The sequence below is a fragment of the Setaria italica genome, chromosome I (genome assembly GCF_000263155.2).
Source record: "Setaria italica strain Yugu1 chromosome I, Setaria_italica_v2.0, whole genome shotgun sequence".
Taxonomy (NCBI): domain Eukaryota; kingdom Viridiplantae; phylum Streptophyta; class Magnoliopsida; order Poales; family Poaceae; genus Setaria; species Setaria italica.
Window position 1 is genome coordinate 3,966,440 of NC_028450.1, and position 10,470 is coordinate 3,976,909.

Genomic DNA, 10,470 nt, shown 5'->3' on the forward strand with positions numbered 1-10,470 from the left:
ATTGAAATGCATATTCGTACCTATGGCTTCAAACTTTCTGCTAGAACATGTAATGGTAGAATCTGCACTGTTGAACACTACTGTTGCTCCATGATCGGATTGCATGTATGTGACAAAGAATGTCAAGTTGGTCCCTTCAGTTTGTAGCAATTTATGAGACAATGATAATTGTTTTGTAAATTCATCCTCAAACTCAGAATACATCCTTCTTGTGTGTGATTCCGCCGTGGTCTTTAGCATAGGTAAATCTGGGGTGTAAGTGTGGACAACAAAAGCAGTAAGTAACCGTGTCCTTTCGGCGTGAATTAAAGTCTTCATCCAACTTATTTTCATGAAGACTAACTAAAACATTCTCACATTCTACAAGGAATTCCAAAAGACCAAGTTTCCTACGAAATCTTTTCTTAAATACATTCTTCATGCCTTCACTCCTTTGAGTCGAGATCATATCCGCTGTAAAAGCATCACGGTACACAGCTGCTCACTTTGCCCTCAAATCATATAGGTTTCTCATCCAAGAGTTATCCTCTAGGTTATATTCAGATAACAACTCATTCCACTTCTCGATGAAGCAAGCCTCCGATCTATTCATACACACATCTCTTAAAATTAGGTAGAAACTTGTTATCTGACTCGTGAATTACATGCTCGAGATGTTTAGCAGCATTTAAGTAAATGTGCCACAAACAAAGGTGATGGCTTGTATTTGGGAATACATAAGCAATTGCTCCAGCCATGGCCACGTCTTGATCAATGAAAATTGTCCTTGGATGCTTGCGTGACATTGCTGTTAGGAAGGTTTCAAAGAGACAAACAAATGATTCAATAGATTCATTAAATATCAATGCAGCCCCAAAGATTATCGTTTGCTTGTGATGGTTTGTTCCAAGGATCGGAGCAAAAGGTATATCAAACTTATTAGTCTGAAACGTAGTGTCAAATGACACAGCATCACCAAAGCATTTATAGTCCATAATAGACTGACCATCTGTCTAGAAAAAATTTGCTATCCGACCATCTTTCTTATTTACTTGAACGACATAAAAAAATGTAGGATCCTGTAACTGCTTGTTACCAGTGTCTGTGCATCATTGGGTTCTAAGTACTTTCTGCGCTCGCGTCCAATCTCGTTATTGCAATCCATTTTTGCGAATGGCACTTTGTTGGCTCCATAAAACTGCTTCATGAACTCATACACCTGGGGTAGCTTCATCCCGGCCTCTCGTATCTGGCCAATTAGCATCCTATCTACTTCAGTGACACGTCGTTGGGATCTCAGCTTATGCGACTTATCTGAACTAGCAAGATAATGAGTATGTTCAGTTACAATCTTTTGCACTGTCCAAAGCCCCTCTATGCTGACACTAAACTGAACACGAGCATCGCAACCCATTCTTGTAGTGTCTTTTGATGACTCGGTCTGCCGATGTCCTTGGCTACTGCAAACTATATATTTTTGAGATATACTACCATTTACTCGACGCTTTGTATTGCTCTTTCTAACACTTAACCCAACCTTACCCGCATAGGTGTTATACATCTCAAAGGCTTCTTCCTCTGATTCAAAACTCATTCCAACTTTAGGAATGATCCCAACTTTATCTGCCACCTATTGTAAAATGAGATGATGATTAATTATTCAGGCTACATAATCGTACCAAAATAGATGAGTAACATGCGATGTTTCTGCATTATCGTATAAATGAACATGCGATGACCCTACCTGTGATGGCTGCTCTCTGTCGACTCCATGACCACCATCAGCGATTGCATCATCCTCATGCGCATTTGTGGTTGCCTGCTGTGAGCCTGTATCATGTGCTAGGGCACAGGGGGAACAACCACGGATGACTCCTCCTGACCCCCTCCTCCTAGCATGGAAGATGGGGAGTTGCCGGACTTCGTGATTGGGAACGCCCTCATCTGTGTGTTCTTGGGCGTGTTCTTCCTATTCTCCAAGGATAGCATCCCGAGGTACTAGGCGTTCATGTACTACGTGTCCATGTACAGGTACCCGCTGGACCTGCTGCTCATCAACGAGCACGGGGGCAGCGCGCGGGCAAGTGCATCGCCTGGGTAGGAGGAGATCACGGTGGCGGCGGGGGCAGATGGAGGAGGCAGCGGCTCGCAGATACACGAGGGCTGCCATATGCACGGTATGACCGGATGGGGTGTCGTGTGATGAGGCTGCCGAAAACCCTCTCTCTATTCTACTGCCGAGCCGACTCTCCGAGTCCTGGAGCCGAGCCGTGTCCTCGCACGGCGCAGGAGCCGAGCGCTGCAGCACCCTCCGACTCTCCGAGTCAGTCGCGTGTGTCGAATGGAAGGGGCGCACACACGTCGTTCATTCAGGGACGGTATGCACGGATGCGTTTTGCATACCGTCTCCACCTAATTTTCTTCCCGCAGGAGAGGCAAATCGACTCTCCCGACCTGGCAAGACCTCGTTGCCCGTGCCAGCAAGGGAAGGCGATGCGAGGCCAGACTCGATCGGAAACCAAGTGGGCCCTAAATGCCAGCGTTGCCTTGAGCTCTACTAGGGCCTTGTTTAGTTAGGGAATTTGGGAGGTGCCAAATTACTGTTACAGCACTGTAGCACACTGTAGCGTTTCGTTTGTATTTGTGAATTATTGTCCAAATATTGACTAATTAGGCTCAAAAGATTCGTCTCGCAAAGTACAACAAAACTGTGCAATTAGTTTTTAATTTCATCTACATTTAGTACTCCATGCATGTACCGCAAGTTTGATGTGATGGGGAATCTTCTTTTTGCATAGTGTCAAAGTTGGGAGTTGGGAGTAACTAAACATGGCCTAGTGCTCAGGTTACAGCGGCTGCAACCAGCTACCAGCAGCTTTCTTGGCGTTGTTTGGGCTGCAGCCGATCGATTGGGTTGTTTCAGCTGTAGCTGCAGCTGATGAAGTAGCTGAAGCGAACAGGGTGCAGCAAAATAAAAGCAGAAAACTAACGAGAACCTGTTTATTCGCTACAGGAGTACAGACAAATTCCAGTGTCCAATTCAGATCACTTCCTCCAATTGCCAAACCCACGACAAGCTCAAGCTGCAACAACCGGGAACCCCGGAACGGCGGCAAACCATGCCAGTATGCCACTGCTACCATCACGCGCGCACACGTCCATCGTTATCGCGGCGATCAAGATCCCCAAGGCCCGGTTCCGAGCGCACAAAATCTCGCAGCGATTTTGCATGAAGCCCTGCTGTGGCCTGAATCGAAGGAGTTGTGGTTCCTGATAGGATTCACGAGGTGAGGCCGCCCTCCACACTCCAAGATCTCTGCGCTTGTCGCAAATTTTCCCAACGTTGAGATACCTCCGTAACCCCAGTTCTTGGCTGCAGACGTTAGTAGGTTCTTGGTTTGACTATGCTTGACAGCACTGCACAGTCTGAAATTTTGTGATGAAGAATCGAATCCACTACTGCGACTGCACCGGATTCCCCGGGATTACTACATGCGTTTGAGGACGAGCACGCCGAAGGCGATTCCCGCGAAGGTGGCGATGGCGATGCCCAAGATGCCGGCGAGGATCCCCGGAACCACCAGAGAGGACCACCCCTTGGCGGTGGCCATCCCGCAGGCGGTGGTCGGGCCGCCCACGTTGGCGTTGGACGCGATCAGCAGCAGCTTGCGGTCGATGCCGAGCAGCTTGCCGACGCCCAGGGTCAGCAGGAGGTGCACGGCGATTTGCACGAAGGCGAAGGCGAATATGGCAGGCGTCGTGTCGAGGACGTTGCCGACGCTTCCGTTGGTTCCCACTACGGCGAAGAACACCTGCATCAGGACCACGGCCATGGCCTCGCCCGACGGCGCCAGCTTCCCGATCTGCGAGGGGAACAGCGTCGCCAGAGCCACCGAGACCACTGTTATGCAGGGGAGGCTTCCCCCTTGTATGCCCAGCGCGGCCGCCGCCAGCTTCCCCGCCTTACATATGGCGAACGCGGCCGCCATGGCCACGGCGCTGTGGCTGCTGCTGCTGCTGCTGCTGCTGTCGTCGCCGGCCACGGACTCGCCGTCGCTCCCCGTTGGGTCTTCCTTGGGGATCTTGGCGGCCAGTGCGAAGAGGCTCGTGAAGTAGAGCGCGCAGATGATGTTGTCGGCGGCGAGCCCGGCCGCCAGCACCGACGGGGAGACCCCGAGAGCTTCGGAGACGGCAACGTAGTTGACGGCGCCCCCGATGTGGCGGCTCATCAGCGCCGCCGCGATCTTCCAGTTGTCCGGGCCCAGCGACCGCATCGGGACGAGGAGGAACGCCACCACCGTACCCGCCGCCGTCGCCGCGGACCCGAGCAGGAAGGCCAGCAGCAGCGCGCCGGTGGAGCGGAGCACGCGGCGGAGGTCGGCGCGGAAGAGCAGCAGCGGGATGGCGAGCGGCAGGAGGTAGTCGAGCACCACGCGGTACGCCGGGGCGTCCGCCGCCACCACGCCGGCGCTGCTGGCCGCGAGACCCAGCAGCACGCTCACCAGCGCCCCGCTAAGCGCCTTCCCCACCGGGGTCCGCTTCTCCGACCAGATGCCCAGCGCGGCGGTGGTCAGGAGGAAGGTCCAGTTGCCCCAGTGGTCGGACGCGGGGACGAGGGGGCCGCGTCCATGGACGCCGCAAGACGACGCCGGTATCGGGCGGCGCCGGCGGACATTGGCACTGGCACACGACGACGGCGACGGCGACGGCCCCGCAGTCGCAAGGCCGCACGAGTAGTTCCGGGTCCGGCTGCGGTGAAGGAGAGGAGCGGTGGCTCTGGCGCTGGTTGCGGCGAACACGGCTGTGGCAGCTGCCATCCAGCGGGAGTCAACGGCAGGACAGGTGAGGCGACGAGGAGATCTGACCTCTTCCGGTGGAACGGATCCGATTGACAGACAGACTGAATATGAGCAGTGTAGACTGACAGACTGACAGGCTGAAGTAGCAGGAACAAAGCAACATCATTACAGAGGCTCTTGCATTGCATTGGACTCCACTACACCAGTGATGGATGAATGAAAATGAAAAAACAGCATTTCATAGCCCGAAGTGAAGATACAGCAATTGCATCGTCGCCAGCAAATCAACACGAGAGCCAGCCAAACCAAGCATTCACTTACACCGAATAGCCAGAACACTAAAACACAAGCTGCTCCAAGCTTCTGTCTTTACTAGCAGTACAGTACATAGTGGTACAGTTTAAATTCGGGAGGGGGAATCATCCCATTCTCCCAACAAAAAAGTTCTGTTTTCGAGCTGTAGTGCTCATTCAATAGCGCTTCTTCCTCCTCCTCTACTCTTCAGATTTCTCCTGCACACTCTTCAGTTTTTATTTTAGAAAATGGAAGCACATTCTTCAGCTGCGGGATGGAACAGCACAAGACATTAAAACGAGCAGCCATCATCATCATATCGAGCAGTACATACAAGAGCCATTGTTTCCTGAGGGGTTAAAGTAAAATATACGCATGCAGCAACAAGTATCAGCTCAGAGCTCACCACCATGATGCCAAGGACTCGAACAAGAACGGCAACAGAGTCGGCGGAGAGAGTGAGTGCGTGCTTGATGTAGTCCCTGTCCCATCCCATGGTTATAGTGTGTTCACATGATGATGAAGCCAGGTCGCTTAGTCGGTGGCCATGGCCGCTGCTTGCGGTGGACGGCTGCCGACGCGGGAGCAGAGCAGCAGCAGCAGAAGAAGAAGTTCCATCGGCAAAATCCGGCGGCGGAGTCAGCGACCTCCAAGCGACGGGCGCCCATTGATGAGCGGATCTTGAAGCTCGCGGCGTCTCCTCGATGTCCATCGCCATCGCCTCGCGTCGTCCATCTTGTTGCTCGCGAAGTCGATCTGGGCGATGGATGCAGTCCAACTGAACCGCCTAGAACCTCTGTCACGGGAGATGAGTCCAGTGTTCAGTGTGCTTGATCTGATCAGAGAGGCAGCCACGGTTGGCTTGGCTGGTTAATCATGCATGGCAAGCGTTCACTAATGTTCAGTGTATGTTCGATGGGCGGCACTAAGATGGCTTTGCAGCGATGCTTTTGGTACAGGCCCTGCCCGGTCCAGCCTCACCAAATGCCAAGCACGGCCTTGTACTACTAGTGCTCATGCTCAACGAATCACTTGGTTGTCTTGCTTCCGCGTTGAAAAACACAGAAAGCTTACAAGAATCTGTTTACGCGCTACAAGAATCTTAAATCTGAGAACTAGACGTTCCGAGTTCGTTCGAACCTTGACCCTTGAGAGCCAGTTTTTGGACTTTCAGTTGTAGGCCACTAGGCCTGTAGCTGCTCCCGGCCTCCTCCAGTAAGCTTGGAGTAGTTGGTACTGACATTCTCTACGTGGATTGGAGGCCTAGCTGAGGATTCTCGAAGATGAGAGGTTAACAACAACTCCCTTTGGCTAGCTGAAACGTGAGAATCCCCAGAGCAGACGGCGGGAAAGGGGGAAAACGGACAAGGCGATAACGGGTCACGTGTAGCGCGTCGCGAACCAAGGAACGGGTGGGAGGGGGAGAATTGCCAGATTGGGAGGACTTGAGGAACGGTGGCCACTGGTCACTTGTCTAGCTGCAGAGTGCAGATTATATGATTGGATCAAGCATCAAGGGCAGGGAAGGGTGGTCCTGCCCAATTCAGAGATCACTTCCGCCAAATACCAATCTCACGGCAAGCTGCAACTGCCGGGAGCCCGGGACCGGCGGCGAACCATGCATATGCCACTGCTACTAACACGCACGCACCACGCACACGTCTAACGTTACCGCGGCGATCAAGACACCCAGGGAGGTCGGGCCAGGCCCAGCTGGTGCAACCAGCAAGTGTTTGCTAGGCTGATCCGTCTCACCACGTAAAACACCAAAATCGGTCGTTCCACGCGATGCAGGCTCGAATGGATAGTTGCGGTGACCTCACACGCAACGCACGCTCAGAACGGCGGAGGCCATGGCGGCGAGCGACCGCCGCGGAGGCGCACGGCGGCCCCGGCAGCGCGCAGAGGAGGCAGCCTGCAGGGGCTGCGGCGGCGCGCGGGGAAGACGGCCTGCCGGGCCCGGGGCCACGGAGGCGCGCACGGCGCGGGAAGGAGGCGGCATGCGGAGAAGGCAACATCGACACGGCCTCGAAGAGCAGCCGCTCGATGGCCTCCCGCATGGCCTTGCTCTCCGCCTGGTGCGCCGCGTTCGTGTTGTACCACGACGCCTGCGCGTCGATCCACGCCGGCGAGGTCCCGCGCCAGCCATTGGTACTGGTCCGAGCGACGAACGGCGGTGGTGAGCTCTAAACAATTTTTCTAGAATTGCTCTAGAACAATGTTTCTGGAATCGTCTCATCGCACTCGCCGCAGTTCATCACTCGTGAGTAGACCAATGTGAATCGGATAATCATCTAGCGCAATGAATTGAAGTAGAAAAGAGGATGGAGTAAAAGAGGAGATAATTTGGCAGTAAAAATGGCTGACATTTCAATTTTGTGACAGGTCGCAATAGCAATTACAAATGGATCACTCCAAGAACTGCTACAGCAATCTTCCTGCTGCTCAACTAACGGAGCAGTTAATCCTACAGCTAAAGAACACTCCGGAGGCCGCATCATCGCCCTGAGGATCGGGGTCAATGAAACCAACCTCTGTTTCCAACACTTCACTTAGCAGCAACGCGCACTTGTCTTCGCCGGTCATCTCCTTGCCGCCTCTTTCGCTGGCAACAAATTGCAGGCTTCATCATATTGCTCATCGAGCGCTTGGATCCACTCGCCTTCGTCGCAATCCCAGTCCGACAAGGTGGAACAGGCGCCGGCCAATTCCTTGATTCTCTAGGAAATTCCAAATTGGGAGCCGTAGGAGGCGTGCCGGCCGCGGGGCTGCGACGAACGGGCACCGCAATCGTCAAGCTCAGTGCTAGCACAGAGAGGAGAAAGAAGTGGTAACTGTACCATGTACCTTGACAATGGTAAAGACATCCATTTGTGCAGCATACCAAACTAGATCACAATCCAGCCCAACCCATGAGGTGCAGATTTACCGATTAACATCTCTGCACCTCACCAACCTGGCTGGGCTGGCTCATGGACCAGGCTGAGGAAGAACAGCTGCCAAACGCACCCCCAATGTCCGGTTTCCGAGCGCACAAAAACTCGCAGGGATTTTGAATGAAGCCCGGCTGTGGCCTGAATGGTAGAAGAAGGTGCGGTTCCTGATAGGATCCAAGATACATGGAGGAGTCTGGCGCCTAACCTAACGCAACGCAACTGTCCCCCCTCTCGGCTTCGGGTCTACTAGCTGGACAGCCACCACCATCACAATCCGTCCCCAGCCCAACCCGGCCGGAACCACTTCCGTGAGGTCAGGTTCCGGCCTTCCGGGCCTCTAGCTCTGGACAAGACAGACGATGATGGATGGACCACGACCACCTCGCCTCGGCTCGCCAGGGCCTTCCCTACCTTGGACTGCACCTTTCAGTTTCGGGTACGTGATGCCCCGCTCTTTCGTTTCCCAGTAAACCAACCCGTCACCATCACATAAAGCAAGCAACAAAAGACGACGGCGAGACGAACAGTTCGGCGATAACAAATTTTGCCTCATGAACAGCCAATGGCCCTTCTCGTACACGGAACGCGCCAGGCACGTTGGGTACGCAGAGGGCACTTGATTGCCTCCCGCCGCCGCCGTTCCCTTCCCTAACATGGGCGGGCTTTCTCTTTCCACTGGATTGCGTAGGGCTGGGCTGGCTGGCACGGCGAAGCAGCCTCCTCCTCGTCCATCTCGGTCTCGGTCTCACGTATCAATATATTCGTATATTCGTTCAGGCCGGCTTCTTGCCCGTAGTCCTAAAAAAAATCATCGACAAGCACGCTCTCATTGTGGGGTATACCGTTAGATGTTGGGGCCTGCAGACTGCAGAGCATGATGGAATCTTTGCAAGTTTGCATGGACACATCAACCTCATCAGGCAGCCTTAGCAATCTCACCTCACACCCTTATTAGCTGCCTAAACCTAATCCAGATGCAACAGCAGCCACATAAACTAGAACTAGCAGCTGGTTCCTGGAACCAGCAGCCCCCACTTGCGCTTGCGCTCCCTAAGTCACAACTGTACTCAGCACCAGGTAGTCAGTAATGTGATAATGTCAATTTAGCTGCAACTTCGTCCTCTCCTTTTTTCCCCCCTTACGAAATAGATGGACTGGATGTGACCCAAGAAGAGGATATAGCCTTCCTGAAGCCTTCTAGAGGTCAATTTGATGAACTAAGGACAAGAGATAGCATAAAGTGAAAATAAGTGCCTGTGATTCTGTGAAGTCGGCACAGCACTCCTAAATTGTATAGTACGTACAATTAAATATTTTTTATGAATTTCTTCTCTTTTTGTTCTTAGTTGCAACTATGTTCTTCAATTATTGTCATGCTGATTTTCTCTAGGCGCTTTTCAAGAGATCTAGCAAAAATAATATATAGATCTAGATCAGCTGCCATTTAAATAAAAATCCACGCATATTATTTAGCAAAATATGCCCTTTTCTGCTGAATACATTAAGGGCGAACTAGTCTGCTTAAACTTGTGCCTTATATATGATGATAAACGCCCAGCAGCGTCCAAAGAATGCATTTTCCATCACTTGTAAAGAAGGAATAATTTCTCCTCCTCACCATGCATGTGATCTGATAACAGCTATATCTAGATACCTTACGCGTATCGATCCATGTGATTTCCCAACCTGGCTAACATTTGTTCAGCGAAAGGAAGAGTTAAAAAAAGGTCACCGGAGATGAAAGAATATATCTTATATCAATTGCTTGATACCTTGATCTCATAAGCTAGCGTGACCTGTTCCTCCAGCAAGCAACAACCTGTTCTTGTAGAGTAGCATGTGACATGAGGCTCCATAAGTCCCTTCGTCACATGACGCCTTACTTTTCAGCTAATCTATACGGAGGAAGTCAGACTGCTAGTCTTGTAATCTCTTGCCGTTGCTTTAAAGAACAAAAATATTGATCTACCAAGTGGGCGTTTTTATAGTATACGGTACTATCCTACTTTGAAAAGATAGCAAGGAATCTGGGAAGTATATTCATGCTGGTTGGTGTAGGGCAGCTAGCACCGGTGGAAAAATCTGGGAAGTATATTCATGCTAGTTGGTGTAGGGCAGCTAGCACAGGTGGAAAACTGAGCTACAGCAGACTAATCATTTGGGAGTAAAAGTCCCTTTATTAGAAATTTTTGGAAGGCTCCTAGATATATGCGCATGTGCGGCGTGTGGGATTCAAACTCATAACCTTAAACCTCGCGTGATACTTTCTTACCATCCCACCTACACAACACATGTGATGGAGTAAGATATGCTTTCCTTTTAATTTAACCCGTGAAGACCCCTTTAGTCCGGATTTGTAACACAAACCGGAACTAAAACCTCACCTTTTAGTCTGGATTTGTGTTAGAAATCGGGACTAAATGTGTCTCCACGGTCTACGGAATTTAAACTCGGGACTTAGA

At 51.7% G+C, this 10,470-nt stretch overlaps 1 protein-coding gene across 1 annotated transcript; it reads right to left on the reverse strand.

The window, feature by feature from the left end:
* Positions 1 to 2,953: 2,953 nt before the first annotated feature.
* On the reverse strand, positions 2,954 to 5,626 carry LOC101784065 (uncharacterized membrane protein YjcL). The gene has a single exon (XM_004951437.2). It carries the CDS (start codon positions 4,794 to 4,796, stop codon positions 3,468 to 3,470), a length of 1,329 nt encoding a protein of 442 aa, XP_004951494.1. The 5' UTR covers positions 4,797 to 5,626; the 3' UTR covers positions 2,954 to 3,467.
* Positions 5,627 to 10,470: the final 4,844 nt, after the last annotated feature.